The sequence below is a fragment of the Ahaetulla prasina genome, chromosome 1, assembly GCF_028640845.1.
Source record: "Ahaetulla prasina isolate Xishuangbanna chromosome 1, ASM2864084v1, whole genome shotgun sequence".
In the NCBI taxonomy this organism is placed as follows: Eukaryota; Metazoa; Chordata; class Lepidosauria; order Squamata; family Colubridae; genus Ahaetulla; species Ahaetulla prasina.
Genome location: NC_080539.1, coordinates 211,088,678 through 211,104,661, shown reverse-complemented (window position 1 = coordinate 211,104,661; position 15,984 = coordinate 211,088,678). Strand labels below are relative to the sequence as shown.

The 15,984-nt window shown below is 36.8% G+C and overlaps 2 protein-coding genes across 2 annotated transcripts in view; one reads left to right on the top strand and one right to left on the bottom strand.

Moving 5' to 3' along the window:
• Positions 1-5,694, top strand: part of ITGA4 (integrin subunit alpha 4) — a 54,323-nt gene extending 48,629 nt beyond the window's left edge. The window contains exons 25-28 of the mRNA XM_058189404.1: positions 1,514-1,633; positions 1,919-2,017; positions 2,508-2,627; positions 3,290-5,694. Of these exons, the coding sequence (XP_058045387.1) occupies positions 1,514-1,633; positions 1,919-2,017; positions 2,508-2,627; positions 3,290-3,391 (441 nt within the window). The 3' untranslated portion in view covers positions 3,392-5,694. The remainder of the gene's footprint in view (positions 1-1,513; positions 1,634-1,918; positions 2,018-2,507; positions 2,628-3,289) is intronic.
• Positions 5,695-8,210: 2,516 nt separating this feature from the next.
• The window catches only part of CERKL (ceramide kinase like), a 52,781-nt gene continuing 45,007 nt past the window's right edge, over positions 8,211-15,984 (bottom strand). Inside the window, exons 8-13 of the mRNA XM_058187197.1 lie at positions 15,721-15,789; positions 15,234-15,259; positions 15,051-15,159; positions 13,303-13,399; positions 11,772-11,944; positions 8,211-9,866 (exon numbers count right to left, since the gene is read on the bottom strand). Coding sequence (XP_058043180.1) covers positions 9,785-9,866; positions 11,772-11,944; positions 13,303-13,399; positions 15,051-15,159; positions 15,234-15,259; positions 15,721-15,789 — 556 coding nt within the window. The 3' untranslated portion in view covers positions 8,211-9,784. The remainder of the gene's footprint in view (positions 9,867-11,771; positions 11,945-13,302; positions 13,400-15,050; positions 15,160-15,233; positions 15,260-15,720; positions 15,790-15,984) is intronic.

Here is a 15,984-nt window from a genome sequence, read left to right as displayed (position 1 = left end):
CAAGGTATTACGCCATGCTTATATGTGAGGCTTTTCCAGAAAGCAGATTAACTTGCTTTCTTCCAGACAAGAGTTGGCACAAGATAGCTCATGTTCTGTCTACGCAAACAATGCCATCTCTTTCTCAGTGGTATTGTCCTAAGAAACATTGTGCTGGGTTTGGTAGGTTTACCTATCTAGGCAAAAGAACAACTACCGATTGGTCTCCATAGGGCAAAGGTTATAATGCTGATGAGTTTGTCAGAGCCTGACCAGCTGAGAGCGAGCTCTGCTTTACTGGGAAGAAGCCTTTATCACTATCTGGATCTCTTGCACCCATAACAGTCACCCAATCACAGCTGTTAGGCACTGTGGGTGGGTAACATCTGCAGCAAAACAAAGCAAAGTATCTACGGGGAAGGCTGTCAGGTCGCATGCGAAATGTGCCTTACTAGTCTGCCTCTGTCAACTTCTTATAGCACTTGTTGGAGTTCCCATGATGTTGAATTCCTAGATTTAGTGAAACCTGTTAACACACCGAAGCAGGAGCAATTGTTCCTCATCCGTCCTTTTGACCCCCAAATCCCTATCTTCTGATAGGTAGCTGTAATGGTACATAAGAATGACCTTGGGAGACAGGGCAATGAGACCCAACCGATGGAACAGTCATATAAAAGACAACTTATCCCACAGCAGGAATGTGTGGGGCAAGAGGCTTAGAAAAGACCCTGCCTAATTTGGGAGCCGTAAAAGGAGATGGAGGGAGAGAAGCACTTTCAGACTTGCAAGATTATGTTAAAATAATCTTATAATAGAATTAGGTCACCTGGTCATGGTTCCCTGTCTGGTAAATCTTGTAAGACTGGCAGTAGTGGAGATAGCATTGACTTCAGCCACTTGCCATTTCATGCAATCTGCCAACAGGTTAGGTGGGGGATTGAGGAAGGAGTAAATAAGACTTTTTAAAAAATCATATTCTGTCCATTGTGCAGTTGTCTGTCAGCTACTACACTATAGAGGGGTGAGGGTATGTCTGCCTTAGCTAAAAGCAAACAATAATTGATGGGAAGATCACACCATGTTGTATCTTTCATCTCAGCCACTTCCAAAGCATGACATGTAAATAGCAAAACTTGTGTTGGAAAGACATGGCAAACCATCTTAAAATTCAGGTTCAAAAGAAGGACCTGAGCTTCAGAAGGACCTGAAGTGAACTAGTCTCAAATGTGGGCTGGAGTTGACAGAAAAGTTGCATCATGCAGAAGCATCTCCTTCAAAAATAAGTTATTAAAAAATCCTCAAGCTGGATTGAAGGGGGCATGCAAATGTGCCTGTGTTAGCTATTGCCTATGAGCTAATATGATTCATGGCATAAGAAATTAATCCCATACTCTTTTCTAATTATATATTATAATATATATTCTTAATTATATATTCCAGTTGGGGTACAAACTTACTCATGCTCCATTTTTCATATATATGTGCTGCACTCATTTTACTCTGTATAATAATTTTTATATTCTTTCTCTCCTAGTTTTGTATGAAGAATGATCAGCTATGTTGGCAAATATTTTGCAAATTTGGAGACATGGAGAGTGGAAAGGAATCAACTGTTCATGTTCATCTTGAAGCAACACCTTCACTATTAAGCATAGTAAATATTTTAATCTTTGTGCTTTCATACTGAAGGCTGTGTAATCATATTCTTAAGTCTCAGAGAACTACAGACAAAGTGTCATATTTCAGTATCAGATTTAGTTGCTTAATGTTTTTTCTCTGAATGCCCTTAGTTAAAAAGCATATAATTTTGAGTAAGCTTTGTCCTATGTAGACTCTTCACCTTACCTCCTTACCCTCACTTATTTCATATTATTTTTCATTTGAACCCTTACAGAGCAGTTGATTTAAAATGTTTTTGTTTTTTTTTACTTAACAATAGGATGAAGCTTCAGTGCTTACCTTTGAGATAAAAGGAGAAGTTTCAGCAGATCAAAACCCCAGAGTTATTGAACTCCACAAAAATAAGCAAACCACTCATGTAAGTATTGAAGTCAGACAATGAAGGAGAGGAAACACTGGACAACTTGAATATTAATCCAGATCTGCTTTGATTTATTTTCTAACCCAAAGCAGACATGATTTATCATTCATTTGGCATTAGTTCTTGCATTACTTCAGTTTCTGATGCCTATTCTACTAGATCTAAACCAAGGGCTGTTGTGAAGAAGCACATTATCTTGTTTTCATCTATTTGCAAAAAAGCCTAATTTGCAGTGTCATAAATGCAGAATCTTTATTGCATGTTTATTTCATCAGAAATTACGCTGTAATCAGAATTAAAGCATACCTCTCAAATCAGTGGCATTTGACTTCTATGAAAGCTCTTTTACAGACCTACCTTGAAGGTAAACAAGTCACAGCTCAAATCCAAACTCTACTTCTGTGAGAAGTGAAACAAAGGCCTCCTAAAGAGTATTCCAAATACATGTTTTTACCTGCAATAACTATGTGTGTTTTATTTTCTACAGGTCATTTTGGAGGGACGTCATAACCAGAAGACAAAACATAGTGTCAGTGTCCTGCTTATTGCAATAGGTTCCCTATTTGGAATTTCTTTGCTTTTGCTTCTTATATTATTTTTATGGAAGGTACGTATTTCAGTATTAATCTACACATTGGTGCATTTTAATGGGTTGGCTAGATATCCATCCAAAAGGAAAAATATAGCTTTTCTAATCACTAAAAGAAATCTGCAATGTTCTTTAGAACACACAGCTTTTTGCTATGATTTTTATTTGGCATTCGGGAACAAATGTGGTTTTTATGTAGCTTGTTACACTTTAATGTGATTTGGGGAAATTGACAGCATAAAATGAGCAGACAATTCCAATAGCCATTTGGACAGATTACAAAGGGGAAGGAGAAATGAGCCTTTGGAATTTATGGGGGGGAAAGTGGTAATCAGATATAACTCAAGAGATTTTAGGATGCCTGACTTCCCAAATAAAGAGCTCTTGTTTCATTTTAAACACTTTGCAATTTGGGAAATGATTCAGATTTAAACATTAGAGGAAGAATGGTTTTACTTGGTTCATGGGATCCTCCTACTGGATGAAATATGCCTATTTTTTTAAATGTAAAAATAAGTTTTTATTCAGGATGTTTAAACTTTGGAATGTATTTTGAGTATAGCTGAATCTTGGTATATTAAAACAATGGGTAATGTTCTTTTTCTAAAATATAAATATGCATACATATTAGTGCTTTGAAATTGCAAACCTTGTAATATTTTTGGAACTGTGTATTCCAGATGGGATTCTTCAAAAGAAAATACAAACGTTTTCCTGAGGAAAAAAATGGAAGTGAAAGTTTGGAGTTTTTTAAACATATTCACAATAATACCTCAGAGTAGGAAGTTGGTAGAAGTTAAGAAGTATCTGCTGCAAGAACTGTTAAGTCTTAAGCCCCCATATCATACGTGAAAGGAATAGCCATCAAAACGGGCTTCCAAAAGCACAAATCATAGAAAACTCTGAAGGATAAACATTTTCAAGAGTTCTAATCAAAAGGAAAGAAAAATTCAAAATGCAAGAACAAGGAAACACTAGGAATTGCTCCTTGCTTTTTAAAAGGTACTTGAGTAGGAGCACTGTACTAATCATACTTGAATCGCGAATGTATAACCTCGCTTCCCAAGACGTTCCAGTGTTCAGGAGACTGCAAAATTAGACCAGTTTTAGTCCCCACACAATGTAGACCCGTGTTCTCCCCTTCTAGTTCCTAAAATGAAACCAGTGACATCGTTTTTTAGATTTGCAAATTTAGTGGCTGCTGACAATTTTTATTCTACTTTCTCCACCTTGGCTCTGGAAATACTGGGAATGTCCAGGTAAGAAGAACAATTCAAAATGCTCTGACGATGTCTCCTCGAATTGTGACGAAACGTTTGTAACCAAATTGCCAAGCTCAGAGCTCAAACCAACAGCCTAATTACCAACCCGAGCTACTAATACTCAAACACATTTCAAGAAGAACTATGCTTATATGTAGGATCTCTCCAGTGAAAGAAGAGAGGCAATTTTTTTTAATGAAAGGGGAACAACGTGCGATCTTGGATGTCCCCTCCATTGTATCTGTCCAGACTTACCATGCAACTAACCCTGGAATATTGGCATACTCTATTAGTAGGGACCCTACTGAGAGAAAATGCTTCCTTGGCAGAGAATAAGGGGTCAGATCAGTGGAGAGGAAGAAACTAACTTGTTTTTGAGCTCTTCCTATGTATCTTGAACTGAAAAAACCCAAATGATATAATAGAGCTTTGGGCTCAAGGCCTGTATGAGATTTTTGTTGTTGTGCGACTCTCAACCATGTTTTGAGGGTTCTACCTGGCTGGGTTGGAGAAGTCCTCCCATTGTGTAAAATCAGGGAAATGGCAGTTACCACTTCTTATGCAATCGTTTTATTTATTTTTGTATTTTGAAGAAATAGAGAGAATCTTTGCCTAGTATCTCAGGGGTCACCAACCTTTCGGACCTCAGGGACCACTAAATGCATCATTTTAAATCCCGTGGACCACTAATATGATCTGCCTAATGACTGGCTGGGTGGGGGGGTAGCTAGGTGGTCATGTGGCTGAGTGGGCATAGCCAACTCAATGTCACTCACATTGAGGGGTGCCCCACGCCGGCCTCTACTCACCTCTCCCCTCCCAGCCACTTCTTGCCTGCCCGCCTGGGCTCTTTAGGGCCCCAACAGGAAGCAGTTGTTGGAGCTAAGCAGCCACCACAAGAAAGAGTTGGCAAAATAGCTGGCTCAGTTCAAATTGGATCTGACCGAGAAGGAGGCTCAGCAGAAGAACCTCACTGAGGACTAGGAGCATAGGCTTTCCAAGCAGAGGGAAGACCTGTGGGAGTGCAAGGCCAGGTACCGGCGCCTGGAAGCTCAGCGGGCTGAGATGGTCAGCCAGCTCCAGGCCATGATGCAGTCCCACTGGAACAAGGCCCTCTATCTCTTTTCCATCAGCGGTGCTTCCCTCCAGCCTTCGCCCAAAGCCCCGCACCAGGAGGCTGAAGCAGACCCTGCAGAGTTGGAATTTCTGCCCCCTCCAACCCACACAAAAAGACCCCAAAAGGGGAGACTCTCTGCAGCAACACAAACATTCATTGCATGTATCCTGTCCAGGGGCCGTAGTTTGAGGACCCCTGATTTAGTGCAATATAAAACATTGCAAATAGTTTTTCTGTGGACCACCAACATTTTCTCGCAGACCACCACTGGTCCACGGACCACCAGTTGGTGACTGTTGTAATATCTAATGTCTAATCTTTAGACAAATGTATTTTCTTGCACACATTATACAGGTTCAGAATGTTTAGCATAAGACTTAAGAAGATGGTAAAATACTGCACTTTAACCCCAAGGTTATTATTATTTGAACAAACAGTCTATGACATCAGTTGTACCTCAAATGTGCAAAAGCATTAAAGCATTGAAGAATCTGATTAAAAAATAAGCAAGCTGTTCTATCACTGTATACCCTACACTGTAAAAAAGAACAATCACCAACATTGAACTAATAAAATATTGAATAAAATGGAATATGAAGCTGTCAAATAATTGTAGATATTTGAATTCATCCCTAAATGTACAATTTTTGTGACATATTTTTATAGTGAATATTTACAAACATCAAAATTATTAACAATTAAACTTTCCCTATATAATTTACTTATGAATGCTGGTATTTACAATGTTGTCATTTAACTCTTTGGAAAGCCTAAGACAACTTATTTAAAAATGAACAGTTCGTTTTCTTACAATCTCTCCTATACCCTCCATGTTAACAATGTAAATTATCACTGTAATTTGCTTACTAATCTTTCGAACAGAGGCTGCAAACCTCTCTATTAGACATAAATGTTTGTATGGTATTTCCCATCTTTAAAACGTATTACGCCCTACTGGGACTACTGCAATGTGCTCAAGGTCTCCTTGAGAAGCACTTGGAAGCTTCAGCTGATACAAAATGCAGAAACACCGGTTGTAAATGATGTTGGCTATTTGACACATGTGACACCATTGCTTCTGGAACTGCCAGTATGCTTCTGTGTGGAATTCAAGGTGCTGGTTATCACCTTTAAAGCCCTTACGAGATTTAATTGAAGGACTGTCTTCTCCCCTTGTTTCTGCCCAACCAATCTGATCCAGCAGGATGGGCATTCTCTGGGTCCCGTCAGCCAAAGAATGTCACCATGAGATGTGCCTTTTCTGCCATAGCACCTATCCTCTGGAGCACACTGCCTCCTGAGATTAGGATGGTTCCAACCTTGCTGGCCTTCTGGAAGCCTTGAAGACCTAGTAATGTGCCTGGGCCTCAGATCCCAAGTGTGTGTTAATAGTGACACTGACAGTATATCATCTCTTGGTTTCTATTTGTATTTCATTTCTTTTGGTGTAGTGTTTTAATCATTTGCCATGCAGAGACACTGGTTTGAGCTGGGCAGCTATACAAATTGAGTAAATCAATTTTCAATTCAGAATAGAGCTGGAAGGGATCTTTGAAGTTGTCTAGTCCAGCCCCCTGCTCAAGTAGGAGATCCTATGCCATTCCAGAGAAGTGGCTGTCCTGTCTCTTTTTAAAAACCTCTAGTGATGAAGCACCCACAACTTCTAAAGGCAAGCTGTTCAACTCTAACGTTAGGAAGTTTCTCAGTTTTAGGTTGCTTCTCTCCATTGTAGTTTCCATCCATCGTTTCTTGTCCTGCCCACAAGTGCTTTGGAAAATAAGTTGACCCATTCTTTGTGGCAGCTCGTCAAATACTGGAATACTGCTCTCATGTCCTCCCCCAGTCCTTTTCTCTAGATTATTCTTACCCAAATCCTGCAACCGTTCTTCATATGCTTTTGTCTTCAAGCTTTTAATCATCCTAGTTGCTCTTCTCTGCACTTTTTCCAAAGTCTCAACATCTTTTTTGTAATGTGACCAAAACTGGATGCGGTATTCCAGGTGTGGCCTCACTAAGGCTTTATAAAGCGATATTAATACATGTGATTTTGATTCTATGCCTCTGTTTATAGAACCAAGGATTATATTAGCTTTTTTGGCTATTGCCAAAAAACTGACTTTTATTTAAGTGATTGTCCCCTAGGATTCCAAGGTCTCTCTCAGTTATTGTTTTTGAGCCAAGGTTTCACCTAATCTGTACTTGTACCTTTGGTTTTTCCAGCCTAAATGCAAAACCTTGCTTTTCTCCACATTAAATTTCATTTTGTTATTGTTTTTGTTATTGTTTTTGAGCCAAGGTTTCACCTAATCTGTACTTGTACCTTTGGTTTTTCCAGCCTAAATGCAAAACCTTGCTTTTCTCCACATTAAATTTCATTTTGTTGGACACAGCCTATTGTTCAATTCTGTCAAGATCCCTTTGGAACCTGCACTTGTCTTCCAGGGTGTTGGGTATTCCTGCCTGCTTAGTATCATCTGCAAATTCGATGAGTTCCCTTCTATTCCCTCATCTAAGTCATTTATGTTGCATTATTTTATAAATACTAGGGCCGTGATAAATCTGTGAAAGTTTTCCCAGTGAATGGAACCACACATGAAAATCCTTTCTTGAAATTATTAAAGCAGGCAGATCTTTCAGAAGCTGATCCCATCTTACTTTGTATTTGCATGAAATGGATGTTTATGCACAGAGACAACTGGGAGCAGCTGGATGAAAAAGGCAGCTGAGTTAATCATTAAAAGAGTGCATTGAATGCAGTCCCATTTATTACAGAACCCCTCTTTCAAAGAATCTGCACATCTCCAGTGATGTTAATAATTGTGTTAGTCAGAGAGCCAGTTTGGTGTAGTGATAAGGCACCAGGGTAAAAACTGAAAGACCGCAGGGCCTAGCTCTGCCTTGGGAAAATCACAGTCAGCCCTAGGAAGCAGGCAATGACAACTCTTTTCTGAAAAATCTTGCCAAGAAAACTGTCCAGAAAGTCCAAAAACTGGATACAATTGAACAGAAGAAAAAAAATTCTAGCCATATAGCAAACAGAATAGGCTTCGTAGCCCAGAGTAATGCACACAGATAGTTGTAAAACAATCAAAATATATATGAGTGAAAGAACTTGCAATGAAGACATCTTACTATGTTCCCAAGATATGGTCATCTTCCAAATAGGTGTACTTTTTACAAAATGAAATAATGCAAAGAATTCGGTACTTTTGCTGGATTTTATTTACGAATGAATTATATAAGGCTTAATATAAGGCCACAGTGTACAAATACACTGATTTCTATTTCAAAAACCAGCCAAATCTGCCAAATGATTACCATTAAAACTATGTTGACATGTCTAGTTGATACGCCAACTTCAACTTTTATTTACTCATAAAATCATAATTCAATTCATAGCTAAGTATTTTAGTTGTTTTGCTTTAAAAAAACTGAAAATGTTCTCGGTTAGCAGTATGCAGATATATTTCTATTTCAGTTAAAAACTGGGTAATAATTTTATATATTAACTCACCTCAAACACCCTGTAATTTGTGAATTATTAGAAAAGAGTCCTTAAGATGTTCTTAAAAAGTCAGATGAATGCCCAGTTTAATGTAATGGGTTCATTCATTATAATCAAGTATTAGAAGACCTGAACCAAATCCGGAACTCCTGATCGAGAGGCAAAGCTCAGTGATAGAAAAATGGCTGTATTTAAATTAATTTTTGTTTTGCCTTCAGTACAATGCTTTCCAAACTTTTCCCTTTATTACCTCAAAACTGCTTGTAATAAAGAGCCTCGCTGGTGCAGTGGTTAGAGTGCTGTACTGCAGGCTACTTCTGCAGACTGCTGGCTGCCTGCAATTTGGCAATTCAAATACCACCAGGCTCAAGGCTGACTCAGCCTTCCATTCTTCCGAGGTGGGTAAAATGAGGACCCAAATTGTTGGGGGCAATATACTGACTCTGTAAACTGCTTAGAGAGGGCTGTAAAGCACTGTGAAGTGATACTTAAGTCTAAGTGCTGTTGCTAGTGTTATTGCTATAAAGGGTTTTTCCCCCCCAATGTAGGTTAAACCCTCTTTATTTAAATGTCCCTGTTGTGATTGGGTTATGGGTTTATGGGTAATTATCCAAAGGGGGTGGGTGGGAAACATTTATCCAATTCTCTCGTGGAACGATGGTATATCGCATTCTTGCAGATTGCTAGACTTCCATAAAATAGTTTGAAAAGCCCTGGTATAGTACAGGTAGGATGTTTTAAGTCAGATCATTTCCTGTGCAGAGGACACCATCCACTTGGGGGCAGTCAGTGAATTTTTTCCTAAATCACTTTGACCTAGCTGTTTAAAAAATGATGCTATGATTTTAGGGATAAATATCATCTAGTTTTGTCTGAAAACAATGAAGTTATACACGCGAACCTAAAATAATTTTAAAACTGAAAAAGCCAACTTTCCCAAAGTCTGTTATTTCTCTAAAATTTTCCCCTTATTCTCCCCTAATAATTTCCCCCTAATTAAATATTCCTGAAAATTTGTCAAAGCTACAGGGATGTGATTTGCATACAAAACCCAAAACAGGAATCACAAAATATGTCTCAAGCCAATCTGAAGGTGAAAGCGACAGCATTTGTCCTGATAAGAAAGTGAGTATTTTCCCATGACTCTGAACTTCGTTCTGAGTTGAATCTTGAGATACAGTACACTCCATACTTCTAACTTGAATCATCCCGGCTTCCATATTCTTTATGCAATTTTTGTTGTATCAATATGATTGGGTGGAAAGTAGGTAATTTTTTTAATAGACTATTTCTAAATACAGCTGCAGGATTCTTTCAGATTATCCAAAATAACATCATTTCCTCCATATAGATTAATCAACTGGGGATGTACCCTGAAAATGAAAGAAACACAGAAAAAAAATTATGATCGTATTATTGCTTTATCTGAACATGTACTTTTTGTTCTTTTATAAAAAGTTTTATTTTTACAATCATATCAAATAATTCATCCAATGTACAGTTATATACAATTAGTCGGGCTTGCCCAGTCACCACCCCCCTTTTTAACACTCTTCCCTCTTCTACCTTCTTCTACTTTCCAGACCTTCCTCTCCTTCTCTTATCTACATCCTCTCCTCCCTCCACCCTACACCTTCCTTCTCCCTCTTCTACCCTCTTCCTTCCTCTTCTCCTCTTTCCTACCTCCTACTCTCTTTTCTCCTCCCCACCGTTCTAAAATGGTAACTGGGCAGACCCGACCCTGCATTAATTATATTTATACATCTTCAATAATCCTGTACATTAACCATCACTCCATCTCTACCAAACCACCACCCCCAATTCCCTCCCCTTGCCCCCACCCCCACCCCGACTTCCCAGAACAAAATGCAGGGTATCAAAACTAACAATCATAATCCAAAACATGTACTTTTTGTTCATGTGTTTTTGATAAAAATACTGTAGACGTATAGAAAAAAATAGAAGAAAAATAATTTACCCTATAGTCCTCTTCACACAAATGGGAATCCAATTTTTTTGTGCATAATTTATTTGTATAACAAATAAATTGAGGAAAATGGAACTGAGGGCCCCAAAGCATGGATGTATTGCTGAGTTGCAGAGAATTTGATTGTTATTTTGTGTGTTTTTATTTTAACTGGTAACTCAAATTAGCCACATTTCTCAACTTTTTGACAGGCTTTAAAAAGAATGCAGCAAGAACAGTTGGTCCTCAATTTACAACAGTTCATTTAGTGACCATTTGAAGTTACAACAACATTGAAAAAAGTGACATATGACTGTTTTTCACAGTTGCAACCTTTGCAGCATCCCCATGGTCATGTGATCAAAATTCAGTTGTTTGGCAACTGATGCATGCTTATCACAATTGCTATTTTCTAAGGTCATGGGATCCCCTTTTGTGACCTTCTGACAAACAAAGTCAATAGGGAAGCCAGATTGATTTAACAATCGGGTTATTAAATTATCAGCTGCAGTGATTCACTTAACAACTGAGGCAAGAAAGGTCATAAAACGGGCAGAATTCACTGAACAAATGTGTCACTGAAGAACAAATTCTGGGTTCAATTGTGGTCATAATTCTAGGATTACCTGTATATATATAGTCTAACTGGAGAATATACTTGCCTCCAGATATACTTCCAGATTCCAACCAGCAAGGATATACACAAACACATAGTGTTTGATTTGAAAAACTTACTGATTGGAAAATAGCACTGAGATATTTGTTACCTGACATTAAGCTCTAAACTGACATTTTCAGTATGTGTGTCATAAAGGATTGGCATGCCAGAGTGTCTTGCCTAATCCTGTACACTTTGCAGCTGGATGTACTGGTATCAAACAGTAAAAACCATAAACTCTAAAATTCAAGTCTATAGATTACAGATTGTATTTGGATGTATCTGCTCATATGCAAATATGACATATTAATGTCAGGTAGAGATAGGCATGATTATGTTTTCCCATTACGAGATGCTCTTTGCGTCAAACAAAATTTGGCTATAGTTCAAGAAGAGAAGTAGCCATTCATACAACAGTGGACAGAAAAATATATTACTGGGAAACTTTAAATGGACAAGCCACTTAAATACTCCAACTTTCTCGTTACTCTTAGGGCAAATATCTTTCTGCAAGAAATTAGATATTTCTGAAAATTCATTGTGAATTTTCTCATTATCCAGTGTAGAATGTGGAAATATACCATACAAAGCTTATGCTAAACTAAAAGGAATTACCAACACTTGTTGTTCAAACATGACAAAATGTAATCCTACCGGATATGAACTTCTGTTGCCCATTCCACTAAATCTCCATCTATATTCCAGGGATAAGTATTTTCTTCAGAATCTATACAATTTAGATTATCTGCAGGGATATGTTTCATTCCAATTCTTGGACAGATTTTTACTTCTTCAACAACGTAAGTATCAATAAAAGGAAAGCTGAACTAAAATACAAAGCATAAATGCAACAATTGAAAAATTTAGTATCTGCAAAGGTTTGTCATGTCTGCTTCCATTACAGAGTGGAAAACTAATGCTAGAAGACAAAAGAATATCTCTGAACATTTTAGCATTCTTACAGAAAATTTGAATAGGCTTTGGAGAATGGAATTTTCAAAACAAAGTTTCAATTTAAAAAAAATATTCTACATTTTGCTATGTGATTTTATTTTTTCTGTTGATTCTGCATCATTGGTAAAATCAAGAAATAAAATTTAAATGGTACTCTCACTCAAACACGCCTTAGGAAAACATGTATATGCTTAATTCTGCATTGGATGATTGACCTTTAGTTCATCCTTGGATACCAGGCTTATAGCATTGTGTCATTGTGAACCATGCTGAATACCGATAAATCCTAATCTGTATTTCCCAAACTATAAAGGGGATGATCCTTGGTACTTATTAACCAAGTACTACGATACATCCCATTGTGAAAATAGGCTCAGATTCTTCCCAGCTCTCCCCCTGCAATCCAAACCAAATATACGGTGTTGAATAAATGCTGGGTAGAAGTGTTTGCTGTCATATTTTGTATCAATTATCTGAAAGGTGTTTACATGATTGTGCTAAACCACAACTTGGAGAGTCTCTCTTTTGGTTCTTCCTATCACTAGCAGCAACTTCAAAAATATGAAAGCTCAAACTTGTTTTCATGACAATATAGCTATCTACATAAAGCAATCCAATAAACAGAAGCCAAGAACAAATCAAGGCTTCTGTTTTGATTTGTTGTGAGAATGTTAAACTGAAGTACTGTACTTGGTTCAGATATCAAAATAAAAAACCATGGAAGGAAATACAATGGTTATCTAGTCACTTCCATTATCAGGAAGAGCTCTACATTGTGTAGGAAAAATTTAAAAAATGATCTACAAAATGTAACAAGCCTTCTCTTGCCCTAAATATAGCACAGTCTATATTTAAATATAGCATTTGGGATTCTTAAAAAAAATCAGTTTAGCAGATTTGTGCTGTAGTACCTCGTGTATGTAAGAACCATTTATAATAAAACTGCAACAGATGGACAGAAATAGGCTAATCGGACTTAGTCTGGTGATTTTCAAAATCAGAAAAAGGTAGGCTAATGTATTCTGACAGGAAGTTTAAGTCTCTTTACAAAAGCATTAAAATCTTATATCATGAATTTTCTTCCACCTTAAATCTTTGTCTTGTTTTATTACATTATCTTCTAAAATATGATTTTTCCTCCTCCTCCTCCTCTTCCTATTTAATGAATGCAGCTGCTAAGAAAATTTAAATCAAATAATGTAAGGTTACAAACGCAAGAGTAACCCTTTACCTGGTTTTTCACACTAGCATATCTTTTCAAATGTTTAATGAATTCTTGCCGGGAAGTATTCCTTACAGTTATAAGAGCTATGCTTCCATCATCCAATCTAGAAATGACACAGTTCAATTAAGCATGAATTAAATAATCCAATTAACAATGAATTAATCAGAAGATGATACAGTAAAATCAGGAATCTACTTTAATAAACCAAGTAATTCATCTTTGCCTTTAAAAGTAAAATAATATTCAATGCATGACATTGTCAACCTTAATGTTCCCAGAAAATAACTGCATAGAATCTGCATATAATAATATTTGTAGATGTAGTTTTTCTCTGGACAATTGGCATATTGGAACAATAGCCAGTGACTAATAGGAATTAAGATGCAAGTAGAAGTGTGTCTGGTCTTAGTTTTTTTTTTAACTTTGTAGAAACAGTAAGATTTCCCCCCCATCTGTTCAATCGTGTCCAATTCTCAGAGATTGCCTTGCAGTTTCTAGGCAAGATTTTTCAGAATTGGTTTACCATTGCCTCTTTCTTAGGGCTTTGTGCTTAAGATGGGACTAAAACTCATAGTCACCCAGTTTCTAGTCTGATTTATTCAGAAGGAACTATAAATCGTGGAAAATCTTGACATTACACATTTTATCAATATTTGAGTGGTCTTAGCTATCACAAGTTGTCTGCCAGGGTATTAGTTGAACCCATTCTTTCAGATTTTGCAGCCAGTGAGTATACAGAACGTATGGAATACTTATTATAATTACTAGTAGTAATATTACCCATATTTTTTTTATGAGGGAATTAAAAAAGATGTGAGTAGTTGTGGATAACTATAAGCATAACTGGCATATTTTCCTCAAACTGAGAGATGGGCAGCATTTAAATTTAATAAATAAATAAAATAAAAAGATTTTATTACACAATTAATTAAAATAAATTCATTCCCTCACCTGTTTTCAAAACTTTTTTCTGTAATCCCAATTTCCTTTGCACAGTTATCCCCATCCATAACATTCAAAGGCTGGTGCAGTTTTTAGCCAACCCAAAGTTACACAAATCTAAGGTTTGCAACTCCAAAGTGGAAACATTAAAAGGCTTCTTTTTATTTCATTTTTTAAAGGTTTCAGTTAGTTTTCATGATTTTGAGCCTTCTTCCCTTATGACTATGACATTTGGAATTGCTAAAAGCTATATTTAGCGAAGCCAGAGGGCCACAGATTTTCCCTGCCTGCTGAGGTATTGGTGAATCATAAAATTAACAAGAGTCACAATAATCTAGCAGCTGAACTAGTATGTTTGGCAAATGTCAAAGATCTGAAAATAACAAGGTTGAAATGAAATTCTGGTCTGTCATTGTCAGTTTGTTTTGTTTTTCCTTGTGCATGCAGGTTTTCCCTTTAGCACTTATATTTAGCTTTCACAATAACTAAATTTAATCAGTGAAAACGAAAGGTCTAGATTTCCCCATTAACAAAGCCCAAAGGAGATTATTACTTGTGACTACCACTTAAGTCAGACTACTAAAATAATTTAATCACCATAATTATTCAATGATTATTCTAGATGGATGACCTCATCTGCCTGAACAAAAACTGATTACAATTCTCAAAGATGTAGAATCAATCATCGTTCTTTTTTTTTTTCGTCATGCTCTGCCAACCCTGAGGTTCTAGATTGCGTGCAATCTAAGAAAGCCAAGCTTCTACAAGAAGGTGTTAAGGACATTAGTTCAATTCTACAAATCCTTACTGACCTGGTATTAGGAGCCAAACCTCTTGGTGCCACTGAACAGAGACAAGGGATTGCCATAATGCTCACGTTCAGGAACTGACCCTCGATTCTCTGCCACTCATCTGTGTGGTCTAAATATAACATACTGTATTAACTTCAAGTAACCCTAATTATGTTTGATGAATGATTAAACTTGCAGACTTACCTGGTTTAAGTCTCCCTTCCTTCCTTCTAAAAATAATAAATTAAAAGTCACTAACGGATGACAAAATAAATAAATAAATAAAACACAGTTTGCTTGTTGTGCTGTGAAAATAAACATCTACCACTGAATTAAAGCAAAAATGTCTTCATGAAAGAAAAGCTTTAAATCCTGTATTAATCACATAATTTGAGAGTACACTTCATTGTTGAAGTAAACATGATTATTTTTTATTCATGTTTTAGGACAAAATATAATAATGGTCAACTACTTACAGCACAGCAAAATCTAAATGAAACATGACTCCCTAATATTTCCTTCAGGTATATTGAATTGGCCCTTTTAGGAAAACATTGAATGCAGAATGCAATCTAACGAACATTAGCAAATTAGTTAAATGATTATGGACCCTCATAGTTAAATTAATCAGCATTAATATTATGGGCAAAATGAAGTTTGGCGTTCATTAATCTCTAACTAGTTTACTTACCTATCATTTTCTTGTGCGTCTTGCTGTAGATGCTTCAATGGGAGGAATGATATTTCACAATCTTCTGGTCTATGGACAGAACAAGATTTAGTTTCATACAAAGAAATATACAAAATGAATATCAAGGCTGAATATTGAACAGTATATTACAGAGTTTATACTAGAATAATTGCAGGAACAGAAAGTATGAATCCTATTTCAATAAAGTATTGAGAGACAGACAGACTAAATCCTCAACAGAATGAATGAAAAATGAATGTAAGA